This window comes from Macaca mulatta, chromosome 2 (assembly GCF_049350105.2).
Source record: "Macaca mulatta isolate MMU2019108-1 chromosome 2, T2T-MMU8v2.0, whole genome shotgun sequence".
NCBI lineage: Eukaryota > Metazoa > Chordata > Mammalia > Primates > Cercopithecidae > Macaca > Macaca mulatta.
Window position 1 is genome coordinate 98,743,397 of NC_133407.1, and position 20,205 is coordinate 98,763,601.

A 20,205-nucleotide genomic window follows, 5' to 3' on the forward strand; every position below is an offset into this window, starting at 1 on the left:
GCTCTCGCTTACCGGGGTCTTCTCTCACCGGGACTTGGGACTCCCGGGAAGTGGACTGGAAAAGGAGGGGGCTAGCTAGCTGTCTCTGCGGACCAAGGAGGAGACCCCCCCGCCCACCGGTGTGAGGCGCCTCACAGCGCTGGGTGGGCTGGCGAGCCGACGCGGCGGCGGAGGAGGCTGTGAGGAGTGTGTGGGACAAGACCCGGGACAGAGGAACCATGGCTCCGCAGAACCTGAGCACCTTTTGCCTGTTGCTACTGTACCTCATCGGGGCCGTGATTGCCGGGTGAGGAATAGACACTCGCAGACAGCGGGGCCCGGGGGTCAGCCTTTGCTAGGGGGTGGGAGGGGGTGGGGGAAGTGGTATTGCAGACTGAGGGAGTGGAGAGGGGCATCGCTGTGGGTTGGCGGGGTGGCGGAGGAAGGGGTAGTATGGGCCAGACTAGTGGGGTGAGAAGCGAACCGTAGGTGACACCAGTGAGAAGGCGTTAGGTCCAGAGAAGGTCTTTGGTAGAGCTAGATTTGCCCGGAGGAGTGGGAGGTGGATGCATTGCCAACGGCATTTGGGGGATGAGGGAAAGAAGGTGGTTGTGAGCTGGAGCACTGTCACGTAGAGCTGGGGGAAGAAAGAGGGATGCCTGACTGTAAGGAAAGGTAGTGACAGTGCTAGGCTGAGGTTGGGGGGATGGACGTTTGTTTGATCAAAGAGGTGGGTTGCTGTGCCCCGCTGAGCTGGAGAAGCGGACGATGCTCTATGCCAAGCCTGCGAAGAGCCATTGGGGGGCTGACATTAAAGTGGGTGGATGATGCCAGGCCGAGTTGGGACTGAAGGAAATTGGATGGGGAGGGGAACAAGAAGACCCTTTGGAGAGCCCTTGTGCTTCCCAGCTTCTTGAGCTATTTATTGTCTTAAGTTGCTTCGTCTTTAACATTCTGGCAATGCTACTGTTAGGACATTTATGTGGCATAATCTTTTTAAATAAGGAAAATCATCCCTTGAGAGTGTTATTTGACTTTTAGAAAAGTCAAAATCATTTGGAGCAAATGTAGAGAAAGGGGGGAAGAGTTAATTTGATTATATGGTTATTGCCTAAAGATAACATGAGACCATAAAATAAGGAAGTGGTTTTCTTGACTGAAGGTGGTTCTGAAAGAAGATGCCACAGATGTTTTGAATAATCTAAAAAGAAGTATGTAGCTTCTTACTGTAATTACTTCAATATATAAGATTCATTACAAATTCTGGTGTTCTCTTTTTAGTCATTCTTTGTGTGTATATGTGTCACATAAACGTTCACTTTCGTACCTCTTTGCTCAGATACAAACCTAAATGTAGAGGAAAAATAAATCTTTTACTTTTAAAAATGTAACATGTAACTCTGATGAAGTATTCTCTCCCTCTACTTCCCAGACGAGACTTCTATAAGATCTTGGGGGTGCCTCGAAGTGCCTCTATAAAGGATATTAAAAAGGCCTATAGGAAACTAGCCCTACAGCTTCATCCCGACCGGAACCCTGATGATCCACAAGCCCAGGAGAAATTCCAGGATCTGGGTGCTGCTTATGAGGTGAGTCAGGAAAAGTGATAAAGAACAAATAAGATCTGTAGCTCTAGAAAAAATATACAATACAGAGAAATACTCTTTTCAGCTCACATATATTTATTTAGAGACTGAGTCTCACTTTATTGCCTAGGCTGGAGTGCAGTGGTGCAATCTCTGCTCACTGCAACCTCCGCCTCCACGGTTCAAGCACTTCTCCCACCTCAGCCTCCCGAGTAGCTGGGATTACAAGTGCATGTCACCACGCCTGGTTAATTTTTGTATTTTTAGTAGAGACAGGGTTTCACCATGTTGGCCAGGCTGGTCTCGAACTCCTGACCTCAAGTGACCCGCCCGCCTCGGCCTCTCAAAGTGTTGGGATTACAGGTGTGAGCTACCACGCCCAGCCCAGGTCACTTTTATTTAAAAGTAGATGGTAGATGAAAGTAAAAGTAGTACTTGATACTGTATTGTACTAGATATTACATTCATGTTAGTAGATACCATTTTCTGCCTTTTGATATTAATATTTATTTTAAGAAGGAGAATAATGCTGCAAAAGAATAAATGAAAGATTGGTAGATTAATAAGTAGATCAATTGATTGGTCTGTCAGTCAGTCAGTTCGGGAGCTAGACCAAAAATAAAAAGAAAGCCTTCATGAGAGTTGCAAACCTACATGTTCATATGAACTAGACAAATAACATGCAGGGCAGGTATAAATTAAAACATGACAGCAGATATTCTGCCTCCATGTTGGGAAGCAATAAGGATTGTTGAGGGCTTTGACAAATTGAAGCCTTCTGGCCCCATTTCAAGGGAGCAGCTGTTACCTCAACCCTAGCCAGTTTTTGTCATAGTAATGCAAACAGTATGTTCCTAGATGATTTAATTTTTCCAGAAAAGTTGAAAATCTAGACTTTTATATAAGTTCTGCTTGTAAAAATGTTGGTAACTAATTCAGTTAAATTTCTTTTTTACGTAGATCAAACAAAGCACAGTTTTAATTTGATTTTCCAACCTCTAATCTGGGGACCAAAACACTCTCCATTTGTATCATCTCATTTAACCTTCACTAGGACACCAGGAAATACATTAGAGCTAGGCATATTTTTATTCTCATTTTCTAAATGGACACAGAAAAAAATTAGTTGAACTAAAAGTCATAGAGCTAAAACTCCCGAATTTAAGTTTAAATTCTTATATATTGAGAAGGCTAAAAACAAATTGAAAAGTATTTTAGGAAGACATAAACCTTGAAAGGAAGGAATCCCAAGATCTCTTAGATTAAAGAAACAATGGAGGCCGGGTGCGGTGGCTCAAGCCTGTAATCCCAGCACTTTGGGAGGCCGAGACGGGCGGATCACGAGGTCAGGAGATCGAGACCATCCTGGCTAACCCCGTGAAACCCCGTCTCTACTAAAAAATACAAAAAAACTAGCCGGGCGAGGTGGCGGGCGCCTGCAGTCCCAGCTACTCGGGAGGCTGAGGCAGGAGAATGGCGTAAACCCGGGAGGCAGAGCTTGCAGTGAGCTGAGATCCGGCCACTGCACTCCAGCCTGGGCAACAGAGCGAGACTCTGTCTCCAAAAAAAAAAAAAAAAAAAAAAAGAAACAATGGAACTGAAACAGTGAGTTATACCCAGGTGAACCCAAGAGTTGTTGGGGTCCTTTTTCTTTCAATACCTTCAGGGATTCTATGGGACAGAAATTCTCTCTTTTTTTTTTTTTTTTTTTTTTTAAGACATAGTCTCGCTCTGTCTGCCAGGCTGGACTGCAGTGGCACAATCTCCGTTCACTGCAAGCTCTGCCTCCTGGGATTTATGCCATTCTCCTGCCTCAGCCTCCCGAGTAGCTGGGACTACAGGCATGCACCACCACACCTGGCTAATTTTTTGTATTTTTAGTAGAGACAGGGTTTCACCGTGTTAGCCAGGATGGTCTCGATCTCCTGACCTCCTGATCCGACTGCCTCAGCCTCCCAGAGTGCTGGTATTATAGGCATGAACCACCGTGCCTGGCCAAGGGACAGAAATTCTTAACCGGAGGCACATAAATAAACTTCAGAAGTCTGATGGCCTGTCCTAAATTATATGTAATATTTTGTTTCTTGTTGATAATATGGATTCCATATTTTGTACTGTATTTTCCATGAATATTCCCCTTGTTTGCTAGGAACCCAATACTCAAAAACATTTTCTAGGGAAGCTGAATTTACCATGCTCTCTAAAGAATCTTCATGTTCTTTATCCATCACCTAGGCAGACTATACAAAGGCCAATCATGAAATTATGGCTTATTTAACTATAACAACCCTTTTAGCCACTAGTTTAAATTTCTTTTTTCTTTTTATCATTCAAGCTTGATTGCCTTTAGTCTTAGGTAAATTAGTGTTCGCAAATTAGAATCCGAGTACAGTTAGGAAGAATCTTTTGTGAATACAAATTTGTTTTCTCTACAGAGCTAAGATTACTGCTGGCATTTTAATTACTTGAGAATCTGTGTATTGGTTGGCCAATCAACTAAAAACCTTTTTTCTTTTAAAATAGTTTCCAAGACCATGGAATAAAATTGCATTCCTTGGTGGAAGAAAAGTGAGGAGGAAGTGAATGATAATAAATGACTTCATGAGTAGTTTTTAGGGGGTTATTACAGAAGCCTCTGATGTCTAAAAAGAAACTGACTTAAAACTAGTCTTTGGGGGTTTTGAAATGGTGTCTTTTATAGTCTCAAATGCAGGGTTCATTTCTTTTCCAAGATCAGATCAGAGAAGTAGACTAAAAGTGAAAATATTGGAGATCCAGATAATAATAAGGGTTTTTTTTTTTTTTAAGTCAGCTGTGCCCATTTCTGCTTCCCCAAAATACCTATTTTCTAAAGATATTTGTGAAAACATTCTTTCCTCTCCCTTTTTCTATCATAGTGGCTTTAATCAAGTACTGTGGTCACTTCTGGAATAACCCATTGGCCTTCGCTTTTAAGAATGTTCACTCTCTTGTATATTCAATTTCTATTTATCCTTTCAAGGATATCTTAAATGTTAATACATTTTTTGCCATGACTCCTAACACTTCATTTGGGCCCTAAGCCAAAACTGTGTGAATATGCCTTTCTTTTAAGTCAACAAGCCCCATCTACTTTGAACCTCTCTTTTTCTGGGCCACCGTGAGTATGGTTTTGAAATAACTCTCTCCTTCAGCCTCTTGTCTAAGTAGGAGTTTATAAATATCAAAGGAAGATTTTAAAGCCATTTAATTTTCACAAGTATATATGTGCATATATATCAGATTGCTCTAAATAAAAGAGAATTTTTGCATGTTGAAGACAAATTTCGAAAAGGATGGAAGCTTATTTTGTTGTTACATTCTTTAATATTATACAGAGAGGAAGCATTAGTCATGATTGTGTATGTAATTCACTGAAACTTAAAACTTCAAGAATTATTTCAAGCAATGAAATTGACCTTAAATAACCTTCATAGAGTATTTTCACTTATTACTTTCTCTGCATTTCAAACTCAGGACATTACAAACTTAAACATGTATATATATGTGTGTGTGTGTATATATATAGATATACACATATACATATACTTCATATACTCCCAGAGAAAATCCCACAGATAGAGGGCTGTTTTGAACTGTTTCCCCTGACTGCAGAGAACAAAAAGACTCCAGACAGCAAACAAAACAAAAAACACCCCAAGAAACCAAACAAAACACAGTTAAAACCAGTGGGCCAGGGCTCAGCCCACGATGCTCTACAGGGAAAGGTAGTTGCTGGTATCCATAAGGGAATATCAGCTCAAAGGCCAAGACAGCTAGATACCTGAGAAGGTCAATCATCTGCCCCACAAAAGACAACAAACTGAATAACACATATATTTTAAGCAATTGTACTTTGCCTAAAAAAAGATTAGACAGACCAAGAGCTTAAAACAAGCATGATAATACTTAAGGAGGTAAGACATTAGTAAAATGATATAGAGTAAGAAATAATGCAAGAATCAAGTAGAAATATTATGCATAAAAATATGAGTTGAAATTAAAACACAGCAGATGGGTTGTTACTAGAATGGATATAGCTGAAGACTGAAGTAGTAAGCTAGGAGATCAAAATGAGGTACCTCCCAGAAGGAAGCAGTGAAGGATAAAGAAACATAATTTATTTTTTATATTTAAAAGAAAATTAAGAGCAGATAGCTCCAGAAATAATCCTGGATTGAGTTTTCTGAAATAAGGAGACATTTTCATTAGGTTAATCAGAGGATTGGATGGTAGCCACATACCAGGTTTTGAAGGCGGTGATTGTTCCTCAGGGGTTATGCTTTATACAGCTCGGATTTCTTAAAAGATAATCATTATATGAACTACTTTAACTCAGTAGCATTTAATTGTGGCTTAGAAATGCTGATATCATACACTTTATTTTTCGGTTCTCTTGTTTTCTTACTCCTGTCTCTACTTCTCCAGCTTTAGAATTTGAGTCATTTAAGTATGTGTTTGCTTCATTCTACGTATCTACATATACTCCCAGAACTTGTACTTTTGACTAAGAATAAGAGGTTTATATGTACCTTCTCTGTCTTTTTGAGGGTAAGAGGGAGTGATCAAATGCACAAAATTGAATTAATTATAATCCTTGGTTCATGATACACTGATGTCATTGTTTTATCACCCAGCTTAAGAACTAAGTAAAACATTACCATGACTTAATCTGCGTACATGCCACTTCCCTGTTCCATTACCCTGCCTCCCTTCACAGGTAACTACTGTATTGAATTATGTCTTTATTGTTCTTTTGCCATTCTTATTTTATACATATATATGTATAAAAGGCGGGCAGCATTCTTCCACAAATGGATTTCTACATACACCAAAAAATGAAAAAAGGAGGAGGAAAAGATATCAGTATAGACCTCTCTGGAGGGCCTGTCATTTGATTTCCTTGACTTGACAATCTCCTAATACGTGCATCTGTGTGTGTGTGTGTGTGTGTGCGCGCGTGTGCGTGTGTTGGGTAGGGAGTGTTGTAGACCTGTGGGGCCAAGTTGTTTTGAAGCACTGGAACTGAAACAGTGAGTTATACCCAGGTGAACCCAAGAGCTGTTGGAGTCCTTTCTTTCAACACCTCAGGGATCCTATGGGACAGAAATTCTGTGTGTGGGTGTGGGTGTGGGGGTGTGTGTGTGTGTGTGTTGGGTAGGGGGTGTTGTAGACCTGCGGGGCCAAGTTGTTTTGAAGGCAGTATAGTAGTTAACAGCATAAGCACCAGAGTCAAACTGCATGGGAAGTAAACCTGAGGAATCCATCTTACCTCTTTCCTGTTACCACTCTGACCTTCACAGCTGCATTACTAATCTCAGGTATTATTTTTTAGTGACTAGGCGAGTTTTGACAACTTTAACTTAAAAACATGAATTGAGCAATGTGGAATGAACAATGCATCAAAGAATTTAGTCTTAGAGAAAATAACTTTGTAAATATGCCTTAATACAGTACATAATGGAAACTACATTCTGTTAGAATTTTAGACCCATTGTCAAAGTAAAAACAAACATAAATATGACTGTGCCTTAACTGGATATTACCAGCTTGTGATCTTTTTCTCCACTGGTTTTTATCCCCAGGTTCTGTCAGATAGTGAGAAACGGAAACAGTACGATACTTATGGTGAAGAAGGATTAAAGGATGGCCATCAGAGCTCCCATGGAGACATTTTTTCACAGTGAGTAATTCACCCATCTGCAATGTGTTAGTGTCTGAGAGAGGGTCACTTAGCGATTAAAGAATTCCTCTCATTCCCTAGTTCAGAAGCTTTCGATGAACAGTACAAGTTAGCTGATCCAAAGATCAATTATTGTCCTCCCTGTGGGAAGATAGTCTTCTATTTTCGCAAACCTTCAGGAAAGATGGATGGCATTGAAAAGACATTCCATCTAGCCAACCATATCAGTTAAATCAATGCTGAGAATTCGTGGTGGGGACCTGTGTTGGAAACCAGTTCATCCTTGCCTACTTGCTATCTTGGAATCTGCAAACCACTTAATGAGCAAAATTATTGTTAGCAGAGATAGAAAAATTCCTACTCCCATACCCAGAACTGCCTCTCTCTCTCATCCTATCAACAAGTGAGGGTGATTATAATAACCAGCATTAGGGGAAGGAATTATGGTAGAGGACCTTTATCTCTTGCTTTCTGGGAGTGCTGGGTGGTTGGAATAATAAACACCTTTCCTCCTCACTCTTTGAACCTCTCTTTATTGAGCATTTGAATTTCCACATTCCCTGATTATTACATATACTAAGAGACCTTAATCTGGGGTTTCAGGTCTGAAATTATAAACAAAAAGATGTTTGAATCTGCATTTTTATGGGGAGAGTTCATTGTTTTCTTCAGATTCTCAAAGGGTTCTGTGAACCCTTCCCCAAAAGAAGTAAGAATCGCTGTTGCATACAGTAGTTACCACCATTTAGTGCTTGGCTGGAGGGCCTGGGGTGGGGGAGTAGATGTTTAGGGCCTGTAAAGATGTGTGAGTAACATGATTAGGACATCTTTTCTCCCCCCAGGATCAACTGGGCTGTCTGAAGTGATCCCTAGGAGATACCAGAAAGAGAAAAAGCTTCCCCAGCCCCCACGCTGTTCTCTCTCCTTGCCTTTATTTAAGATTCAGGGAATTCATTCACCTGAGTTGGTTGGTGGGAGAGGGAGTTATATAGTTATCATCATCGCTGTGCTAATATCTGAGGCTTCTTAATAACACCAAAAATTAACATTAGATTAAACCACCTGTAGGATTGAAGGTCACCTTCTTTGTTGATCTCAAGTTACTCTTTTGTGACTTACAAAAATTAGTTTGGGTCTTATAGAGGCTAGAACTTCCTTCTCCTTAAGCACTAGGATTTTACTAAGGCTGGTGCTTTTTTAGCTTATTTAATTACATACTCAAGATTTTTGTGCAGAACAGTAGCTTCTTTCAACAAGTTCACTTCTAAAAAGCATGTAAAGGGAACACTACATATATTAAAATTACTGATAAAAATTTCTTAAACCATTAAGTTTAGCATTATACAAGTTTGTGTATACTGTACTCTTTCTCAATAAGTCCACCATCTTCAGATTTTTCCCAATATTGAAAGATTATTATTTCATTGGTTGGGTCCAACATTGAATTCATTGGCATACTGTGTGTGTATGTACTGTACTATATGTATGGGCTATATTGTATTAAAAAGTGAATTTTTTTGTAGTAAGGGACCATATAGTTACAATATGGTTGATAGTATATAAATTTAAAATGATGTATGATGTATGACTCCATTGTATTAAAAAATACCTTGTAGTTTTGCACAACGCATTGGTAGAAACAATAGTTTATCAATGTAAAGAAAATGAGTTAATTGTGAAACATGGAGTCTTGATTTTTCTTTCCTGATGATTTTGCACTTACCTTTAGCTTCTTTGGGGATTTTGGTTTCATGTTTGGAGGAACCCCTCGTCAGCAAGACAGAAATATTCCAAGAGGAAGTGATATTATTGTAGATCTAGAAGTCACTTTGGAAGAAGTATATGCAGGAAATTTTGTGGAAGTAAGTTCAAACAATATAGCTGTTCATATTGACTCCCAGAACTTGTACTTTTGACTAAGAATAAGAGGCTTATATGTACCTTCTCTGTCTTTTTGAGGGTAAGAGGGAGTGATCAAATGCACAAAATTGAATTAATTATAATCCTTGGTTCATGATACAGTGATGTCATTGTTTTATCACCCAGCCTAAGAACTAAGTAAAACATTACCATGACTTAATCTGCCTACATGCTACTTCTCTGTTCCATTACCCTGCCTCCCTTCAGAGGTAACTACTGTATTGAATTATGTCTTTATTTTTCTTTTGCCATTCTTATTTTATCATGTATATATGAATACCTGAATAATGTATTGTTTATTATATTGTTTTTGATTTTTTAGAAATGGTATTTTATTCATTATTTCCTGAGACTGGTTATTTTCACTCACTATTATGTTACTAGGATTCACCCGTGTTGCTTATTGCTATATTGTGACCATAATTTATTAATAGGCATTTTTGTTTCTTCCAGTTTTATTTAATTCCAAACAGTACTTTTATGAACTTTTTAATCCATATATCCAGGTTCAGATAAACAAGAATATCTCTTAGGTGGATATGCTTGAGAGTAGAATTGCTGGGTAATATGAACCAATGTTCATTTTTACAAGCTAATACTGTACTGTTTTTGAAATTGATTGTCCTGACGCTTCTACGTGCAATTTATGAGATCCTATAGATTCACTGCCTCACTAATACTTGGAATTATTAGACTTCTTAATTTTTGCCCATCAAATGGGTATAAAATATTATCTCATTATGGTCTTGTTTTACATTTTTTTAAGTTACCAATTAGGGTCAGCATCTCTTCCTGTGTTTATTGGCCATATTTGTTTCCTCTCTTGTGAAATGCCTGTTCATTCTTTTGCCTCTTTCTTACTGATTTCTAAGAGTACTTCACTCTTGCTGCTAATTCTTTGTTGGCTGTATGTAATGCAAATATAGCCTATGTGTTTGTAACTTGTCTTTTCATTATGTTTAAGATTTATTTCAATTTTCAGCAAACAGAACTAATTAATTTTAATGTGATCAAATCTGTCAGTCTTTAATGGTTAGTTTTTGTGTCTTGTTAAAGAAATTCTTTTTTCTAAAATAAGAAAGCAGCTGTGTGCAGTGGAGCACACTTGTAATCTCAGCTACTAAGGAGGCTGAGGTGGGAGGATCGCTTGAGGCCAGGAATTTGAGGCTGTCATGTCCTATGATTGCATCTGTGAATAGCCACTGTACTCTAGCCTGGACAACATAACTGAAACTTATATCTGAAAAAAAATTTTAAAATAAGAAAGCTGTTCACCTATATTTTCTGCTAAAACTCTGGGATCTTTTAATATGAGGTTATTCATCTTTTTTAAATTCTGGAAAATATGTCTCATAATTTTTTACAATTCTTTTATCACTTCTACTTCTGTCTGCTCTTAATTTTCTTTTAAATATGAAAAATAAATTATGTTTCTTTATCCTTCACTGCTTCCTTCTGGGAGGTACCTCATTTTGATCTCCTAGCTTACTACTTCAGTCTTCAGCTATATCCATTCTAGTAACAACCCATCTGCTGTGTTTTAATTTCAACTCATATTTTTATGCATAATATTTCTACTTGATTCTTGCATTATTTCTTACTCTATATCATTTTACTAATGCCTTACCTCCTTAAGTATTATCATGCTTGTTTTAAGTTCTTGGTCTGTCTAATCTTTTTTTAGGCAAAGTACAATTGCTTAAAATATATGTGTTATTCAGTTTGTTGTCTTTTGTGGGGCAGATGATTGACCTTCTCAGGTATCTAGCTGTCTTGGCCTTTGAGCTGATATTCCCTTATGGGTACCAGCAACTACCTTTCCCTGTAGAGCATCGTGGGCTGAGCCCTGGCCCACTGGTTTTAACTGTGTTTTGTTTGGTTTCTTGGGGTGTTTTTTGTTTTGTTTGCTGTCTGGAGTCTTTTTGTTCTCTGCAGTCAGGGGAAACAGTTCAAAACAGCCCTCTATCTGTGGGATTTTCTCATATATTCTGTGTTGTAGTTACTGTTTCCTGGAATCCATGTTTTCTTGTAGTTTTTCCAAGCTACTGGAGGAGACAGCCGGTAGCCTGTGCATATGTGCCATTTTGACAAGAAGTGTATTCTTCTTAGTTGTAGCTGCTTCTCTGAATAATTGAAAGAAGAGACGTAGAAAATCACAGAAGATGCAACTGACTTGTAATACTGTTCAGGCTGCAGGAGAAAAGGGCATTAAAAATATTCATAAACCAGTGAGATTGTTTAGATGGGAGGAAAGAGGTGAGCCTAATTAGCGCCCATGTTCCCTTCCAAGCCTGTTCTGCAGTTGTCACTAATACACAGTAGACATCACTTTTTGCTGTTAGTGTGTTCCCGAACAAACTCTTTTTTAATACGACTATTCTAAAGGCTGTAAGTGGCTTTGCTGTTTCAATAACCCCATGTTAAATTCTTTTCCTTTTTTTCAATCCTGCTCCTTCTGTATATAAATTATTTTTTAAAGAAAAAAAAATACCTTGAGAAATAGGATAGCACAATAGTTAAGAAGCATGGACTTTGCAGCTAGACTGCCTAGTTTAGAATCCTGGCTCTGCCGTGTATTAGTCATGTGGCCTTGGTCATGTTACTTAACCTTTCTATACTTCTGTTACCTCATCTGTAAAATGGGGATAATAACAGTACCCATCTCATACAGTTGTGAGGATTAAATGAATATGTAAAAGTGTTTGGCACATTGCTTGGCATGTAGTAAGTGCTATAAAGTGTTTGCTCTGATTACTGTTATTGTTGCTATATTTACTCTGTTGACCTGGGCCTTTCATGTGTTGGTAGGCTTTAAGGGATTTTTCTCCAAGCATTCATCATTCTGCTGCATGAGCACATACCTTGTGATTAGATGTTTGACTAATTAAACAGGCAAAACTAGGAATACATTTCTGCATATATATCAATTTTACATTCTTAGAGGGATCAGAATGTTTGATTGCAGTCAAGTACAAAGAGATGGTCATTGTTTCTCTTCCTATGTGTTAAAGTATCTGAATGGAGATAGCTCCAGAAATAGTCCTAGATTGAGTTTCCTGAAATAAGGAGACATTTTCATTAGGTTAATCAGAGGATTGGATGGTAGCCACATACCAGGTTTTGAAGGCGGTGATTGTTCCTCATGGGTTATGCTTTACACAGCTTGGATTTCTTAAAAGATAATCATTACATGAACTACTTTAACTCAGTAGCATTTAATTGTGGCTTAGAAATGCTGATATCATACACTTTATTTTTCGGTTCTCTTGTTTTCTTACTCCCGTCTCTACTTCTCCAGCTTTAGAATTTGAGTCATTTAAGTATGTGTTTGCTTCATTCCTGTTTGGGGTCTGATTTGTACTCTTCAAAGAGTTTTGTCAACTTTAGATCTCTGAGGGATAGATTGCCAGAGAAGGGGAAGTTTCAGTCCAGGCATATGTGCAGAGCCTTGATCAGTTGAGGAAACGAAAGCCTATTTTACACAAGAGAGAAGCTGATGTTGTTTATGCACTTTCTAGGTAGTTAGAAACAAACCTGTGGCAAGGCAGGCTCCTGGCAAACGGAAGTGCAATTGCCGGCAAGAGATGCGGACCACCCAGCTGGGCCCTGGGCGCTTCCAAATGACCCAGGAGGTGGTCTGCGATGAATGCCCTAATGTCAAGTAAGTGAAGTACCTTCTTTGTTCTACCAAGAAACACTTGTTAATTTCGTTTATCTAGTCAAACGCTAGTGGTCCATACTAGATCCTTTTCTGTCCCCTCCCCACTGCCATGTTCTGCAAAAGGATAAAGCAAAAAAATGTACATTTTTTTCTGAAGTATTTCTTATAAATATCTCCTTTTATGTTTCTGAACTAACAAGCAGTGCCCTTTATTTCTGATATATTTTCAACAAGTATTAATGCTTCATTTTCTTCCTTCTTGTACTATTAGAGCAGCCTTATATGTTTATATAATGTATAGTAGCTTCACCCTGGATTTTAGCATATAGAAGGTGTAAAAGATTTATCAGATAGTTTTGTCAAGTAGAGGCACACTATAGTCTTCCAAGAAAAAGCTCTGATAAAATAGATAAAACTTTATATATATATCTGATGTTTTGTTTATATTTTCATTATTTTTCTCCTCTTTTAATTGTCTTTACCTCAGACTAGTGAATGAAGAACGAACGCTGGAAGTAGAAATAGAGCCTGGGGTGAGAGACGGCATGGAGTACCCCTTTATTGGAGAAGGTAAAATATTGATATTTGATTTTTTTATTGTCATAACTTTCTGCTCTCTGCTTGTTTGTGAATACCTCTCATCCCTGCCTTGCTCCATCTTAATGTTCACATAGTAAATGCATATATAATTTCCAATACCCTTCAGCCAATTTTAGGATATACAAAACTTTTTGTTTACCTGAAGCAGTAGCATTACCGTTTATCCTTTGAATGTCATGGCCAAAAGTTATTATGAGGTAACCTAAGTTTCCTCAAAATTTAGGGTGTTCAGACCTTAATGAATTTTAACTCAGCAATGAAAGAAGATATGTAACTCTAGTTGGCATTAATAAGATGTTCTCAGGACCTCACCTTTAGACTTAAGTTTAAAACTCTAAAAATAAAAAAAAAAAAGCTTTGAGACTTAGGTTCAATAGACTAGTGAATCATTCTTGGTTTAGGAAATGGGTCAAGTTATGTACTGCTGTATCTGAGGCAAAGGTAATGATTTCTAATAATCTGAAACTTGATAGAACCAGGCAGAGACACAGCCGCCACAGATTTGACAGATCAATGCCCAAAGTAGTGGATTAAAAAGAATTATCAGTTGCCAAATAGATGTGTGGTATTCAACTCGTATGATTTACAATATGCTGTAATCTGCTCTGACTAGGTGAGCCTCATGTGGATGGGGAGCCTGGAGATTTACGGTTCCGAATCAAAGTTGTCAAGTAAGTTATCTAATTTTAGAGGTCTTCTCAGATGAGTCAGATTATAGAGGTGTGGGTGGCCACCAGAGCAGTTAGAGACTTTTTTCTCTGTTTCTTACCCTTATTACCCTAAACGATGATTTGTAACTCCTCTACAAGGCTGAAAGCTTGGGGTTGGGCCCTAGGATTGAGCCCCAGTTATTTATTTACTTAGGACTTACAAATGCAAAAGATGTTGAAAGGAAAGAATTGATAAGTAAGGAGTTATAAAAGAGAAACAAACAAGATAGGGAGTCAAAGCTGAGATTTTAGCTGAAGAACTATGGCACCATACAAGAATAGGAGACTTTGCCATAGAAAGAACTTTCTACGTAATATGCAGCTTCTGTGAAGAGAGAGCTTTTCTTTTGTGAGCTTCTCTTCAGCATGAAGTGCTGCTTAGACAATTTTGCCTGGGACTCCGGCTTTCTTGATTAGTATTTCTCTCTTGTTACCGCTTTGGAAACCAGTAATATCTCTGCATCTATAAGGAGTCATCAAAACAGAGTTCCCACCAGAATAGGGAGAAATGGCCGCCCACTGTCTGGGACTTTTCCTTCCTGCACTCTTTATTCTCAGTGTTGTTTTCCCCAGCTTCTTTGCCTACCTTGTCTTTATCATCACTTCTTAGAGAAACTGGAACGTGTGTTGTTTCCTGAATAAACCTGACACCTTCCTTGTCTTTGCCAGAATTCCTTCTCACTCTATTTCCCCTTCCTTCCACCCATTTTATCTGCATTTCTACAGCCAACTTAGTCTTGTGAGCCCAGCTCAGGAAACTTCTGTAGACCCATTTCTGAAGATGATCTCCCCAGAAACTTTCTTTCTCTCTTTTCCATAATCTAATGATTATAGTTTTACTTATACTCTGGCTTTTGCTGATTGTGTGTTCCTTAACAGTAGCATTTAATAAGACTTAAACAACTTTATATTCTCGATTAATACTACACACAAACGTATGTCTAAGAAATGTTTATGGTTTGAAAGAGTGGTGTTCACCTTTTTCCAAGATTTTTCTAACAACTCTTTGAACTTAAAGTGGAAATTAATGATGTTTACCTATTCTGTTTTTAGGCACCCAATATTTGAAAGGAGAGGAGATGATTTGTACACAAATGTGACAATCTCATTAGTTGAGTCGCTGGTTGGCTTTGAGATGGATATTACTCACTTGGATGGTCACAAGGTAAACAAACCAATTTACTTGTTCTCCTTCCTTTTGAAGCCTTTATGTGGGTAGTTTTGAGATGTATCAGCTGTTTCAGTCATTGAGAACCAGAGGGACTCCTTTCTCAGTCGTATTCTTCGTCTGTACTTACTCTGCTGCTGAGCATCCTGCAATAACAGTGCCAGACCTTTCAGCTACTCAGAATGGATTGCACAGCCTTTGACAGTCTTGTCCTTATAGTTTCTATTGATGAAAACCTTTCTTTGTTTACTTGTTTTTGTGTTTGATTTTCTTCTTTAATAAAATCCTTTGTTCTTGACTGACATTGTCCTAATGATATTTCCTTTGCTCCTTCATTCTTTCTTTTTGCTGAGCTGTGACATTAGCTTTGTGTACCAGTGCTCACTAGAAGCTGTATGATGTACTTCAGATGTACCGCTCCTGCTGCAGTGCATTCCCTTTTGTTTCCTAGGTACATATTTCCCGGGATAAGATCACCAGGCCAGGAGCGAAGCTATGGAAGAAAGGGGAAGGGCTCCCCAACTTTGACAACAATAATATCAAGGGCTCTTTGATAATCACTTTTGATGTGGATTTTCCAAAAGAACAGTTAACAGAGGAAGCAAGAGAAGGTATGGCATATGAGTGTGTGTGTGTGTGTGTGTGTGTGTGTGTGTGTGTGTGTGTGTGTGTGATGAGAAAAGGGTGGCAATAGAAGCAGAACTCTCCAGTGACATGAGACATCAAGACATCAATCATTAATGCTAGTAGAACACTAACATAGGAATGAACTCATCTTACTTTGTAAAGGTGATATGTTAAAAATCCTACATCTTTGTGTTACAAAAGTCTGTGTAAGCTGTGCTTCGAAACCTAGGGAGTGATAGAGTATGTGGGAATGAAACAGAATCCCTTAAAACAAATGAGCTGGACCACTCTGTAAAAGGGAAGATGAGGTAGACAATAGAAAGATTAGAAGCTTATGGTTGCATGTCTAGGATGACTGGCTGAGAAGAGGGCCCCACTCGGGGTCCTAAATAGTAAGAGAAAGGAGAGCAATGAAGGAGGTAAAAACTGAAAAGAGGATACAGAAGAAGGAATGGGAGACTTAACTGAAGAGTTTTCTTTCCCTTTTGATTGCCTCTTCTCATTCCTCATTTTGCAGAGCTTTGTGGGACATGTATGTGGTATGTGGGCCTAAAAGAGACAAGGGATCATCCTGGAAACATATGTGCATGTGTGGGATTACCTACATGCGATTATGTTGGAGATTGGTAGTTATTTAATTCACATCCATGTTTGTCATAAGGCCTTTTATGAGCCTTTTCTTGAAATATGCTCTTTAAACACTAGGAAAGTAACATTTTTTTGTTAATGGAGTCATTTGTTCATTCATTCTTCAGGTATCAAACAGCTACTGAAACAAGGGTCAGTGCAGAAGGTATACAATGGACTGCAAGGATATTAACAGTGAATAAAATTGGACTTTGTTTAAAATAAGTGAATCGGCGATATTTATTATCTACAGGGTTTTTTTGTGTGTGTTTTTGTTTTTATTTTCAATATGCAAGTTTGGCTTAATTTTTTTTGTCTAATGATCATCATGAAATGAATAAGAGGGCTTAAGAATTTGTCCATTTGCATTCAGAAAAGAATGACCAGCAAAAGGTTTACTAATACCTCTCCCTTTGGGGATTTAATGTCTGGTGCTGCCGCCTGAGTTTCAAGAATTAAAGCTGCAAGAGGACTCCAGGAGCAAAAGAAACACACATAGAGGGTTGGAGTTGTTAGCAATTTCATTCAAAATGCCAACTGGAGAAGTCTGTTTTTAAATACATTTTGTTGTTATTTTTTTCATGACTCCTGTTTCTTCTGTGAGCTATTTGGGTTGTCCTCCCATCAAGCAAGATGGATGCACAAGCATGCAAAAGAGTGATATAGATCCAGTCCCCATGCCTAATTACATACACGGCATCTGCTAGAAAGGAGCTTGGAAGAAACTGGTTGATTGGGGTCCATGAATGAAGGTTACACAAAGATCTAATTGTCCCTGAGGAAGTATATTTTCTCTCATTTAATTTGGGAATAATAATCTGATATGGACACTTTACTGTTTAGGAAGCACCTTTCATGTATATGATTTCAGTTGACCTCATGGTTAGAAAGCCTTTGGTTTGTTTAGGAACAATGACTACCACTGGTTCCAGAAAAGGAATTTAGAGTTGCAAATTATGTTTGCTCTTCTCATGGCACCCAATTCAGATGCTATGCGATGAGTACATTTGACTTTTGCATCTCCCTCATTTTCATATGTATAGTCACATCACACTCTACTTCTCATGTACTTTGGGCTTTTGGTCTCTGCTAGTGAGTATTTCAATTCATTGTGTGCAGAGCTGCCTTCTAGACATCAGCATATTTCCAGCAGCATCCCTGCTTTTGGCTATACATATCTTAGAAATCACCAGGCGCGGTGGCTTACACCTATAATCCCAGCACTTTGGGAGGCTGAGGCGGGTGGATCACAAGATCAGGAGTTCGAGATCACCCTGGCCAACATGGTGAAACCCTGTCTTTACTAAAAATACAAAAATTAGCCGGACGTGGTGATGGGCGCCTGCAATCCCAGCTACTCAGGAGGCTGATGCAGGAGAATTGCTTGAACCTGGGAGGTGGAGGTTCCAGTGAGCCAAGATCGTGCCACTGCACTCCAGCCTGGGCGACAGAGCAAGACTGTCCCTAAAAAAACAAAAAAACATCAAGTGAAACCACATAAATACGTACGTAAATTTAGTGGACTTTTTGTACCTGTAAGATTCATTATGTACTGAATTGCCTCTAGTTGAGCATTTCTTAGGAGTCATCATCATTTCCTTTATATATCTTAGCCCAGGCGAAGTCTTGATCATTATTTGCACTTACTAATCCCCATTTTTCCAAGATATATGCAAGGGTCAGTCATGATACTAAGAGCTAGAGCTACTAGTCTTGTTGAGAAAGACCCCAGAGGGATAATGTGTTTCCTACAAAGAAGAATTTTAATGGGGCTTTGTCACTTCTTATCCATTGTCTAGATTGTCATGATTTAATGAGTTAAGAATATTCTTTCATTATTGGACTCAACTTCAGGTAGCTTGAAGTGCTTTATCTGAGGCACATTGTATTCTGGAAAGATTTATATTAAAGTTCCATAGATTTTCTTAAGAAGGGAAAATAAACACTGTAGAGGAAGGATGCTAGGTAATTAATGTGGAAGAACAGATAATAGTGTCTTCAGTTCTGCAAGGAAAAAAGCCATTCCAGGGAGCTATATAATGAGACTGAAAGGATGCTTGGCCTGGAATCAGACTTAACCGCTATGACACTGAGGAAACCTGTTAACCTCAGTTTTCTCTGCAAAATGGAGACGATGAAGGGTGATATTTTTGTGCTTGGTCTTTTATGCATCTTAAACATCTTTTTGGGCTATTCAGAGATTTATTCACTTACGCATACTTCTGCCCCTTATCTGCATTCACTATTGGTTAGGTGCTGGATTGCCAAATCCTAGACGGATGTTAGTGCTCAGCAATCACTGAAAAGGGAACAGGATATGGAAACTTAAAACCTGTCTGAAAAGTTCCATCAGGTGTTACTAGAAATGGGAATGGAAAGATAATTTTATTCTATTCCTTGAAAAAAAGCTGCTATTGGCTCCAGTAGCAACCTTTACCATGAACAAAAGATATCCAAGGACTCTGAAAGATAAGAGAAGAAGACACCATTTGGTAAGTGTTCACTTTTTTAAATTCTAGTATTTTTGTCACTGAAATTGCCCCAGGACTCACAGTGAAGGGTTGGACACAGGTCACAGGCAGTGGGCACCTATACAGCTTCCATCATGATTTTAGATGTCAAAGAGCCCTGACCCTCTCTTATTCCATTAAGAGAAATAAAATATTTCTGAGTAGTATAACTTTAAGCACAGTTCCTCTAATAATGCAGCCAGCCTGAGAATGACATAATTTGGGGGCAGTCTCATCACACTGAATGTCAGTGAAAACCCTCTAGAGCTGCATAGTCCAATCTGGTAGCCACATGTGGCAACTGAGTACTTGGAATGTGGCTCATCCAAACAGAGGTGCTATGAAGCATAAAATACACACTAGATTTTGAAGACTTAGTATTAAAAAAATGTAAAATGTCTCAATTTTATATTGATTACATGTTTAAATGATAGTATTTTGAATATAATTGGTGAAATAAAATAGATATTAAAAACAAGATATATTACTCAAATTCACCTGAGGGTTTTTTTTTTTTTCACTTTTTAGAATTTGGCTAATAGGAAATTTTAATTAATTACGTATGTAGTTCACATTATATTTCTGTGGATTGCACTGCTCTAAAGAGTATCGCCCAGCCTGCGCCAGGTCACTCAACAGAAGTTGACTAGTATTTTGAGATAAAGGGCCTCATATTCACTCCTATTCAGTTACCTCCCCCCAACTCAGTCGGCCCAGTGGTCCAGTCTGTTACCATGTTTTGGGATCTTCCAAATCAGTCATTCAGTATGAGCCTCTCCACCTGATGTTATCTGTGCACTGTATTGACTGAGACATGAGATTTTCATCTAAACAGTTAATAAAAGCCCTAGCCAAAGAATTGAAGCCAACTGTTAGTTAGATTTTGCCACTGAAAGCCTGCTCCAGATTGACAATCATCTGAACATCAGGGTAAAGTCATATCAACCTCCATAAAAATAACTGATTTTGCATCTGCCGTATTTCTTTATCTTGTCCACACAGGTAGGCTGAGAGACCTTGTTGAAATCCAGTTAGACGACTACCTGTTAGGAAATTAGGTGTATCTGATATGACTTACTCTTTGTGGACCCATACTGGACCCTAGGGATCTTCACT

General features: G+C 38.6%; 1 protein-coding gene across 2 annotated transcripts; it reads left to right on the forward strand.

The window, feature by feature from the left end:
* The first annotated feature begins 10 nt into the window (after positions 1 to 10).
* On the forward strand, positions 11 to 16,801 carry DNAJB11 (DnaJ heat shock protein family (Hsp40) member B11). Of its 2 annotated transcripts, XM_015131407.3 has the most exons (10): positions 11 to 286; positions 1,412 to 1,568; positions 7,169 to 7,266; positions 8,996 to 9,128; positions 12,705 to 12,847; positions 13,335 to 13,417; positions 14,061 to 14,118; positions 15,211 to 15,322; positions 15,777 to 15,936; positions 16,708 to 16,801. In XM_015131407.3, exons 1-10 carry the CDS (start codon positions 219 to 221, stop codon positions 16,770 to 16,772), a joined length of 1,077 nt encoding a protein of 358 aa, XP_014986893.2. In that variant the 5' UTR covers positions 11 to 218; the 3' UTR covers positions 16,773 to 16,801. The 2 variants fall into 2 exon arrangements, with proteins under 2 accessions (XP_014986893.2, XP_077848154.1); XM_077992028.1 differs by lacking the exons at positions 8,996 to 9,128; positions 12,705 to 12,847.
* The last annotated feature ends 3,404 nt before the right edge of the window (positions 16,802 to 20,205 follow it).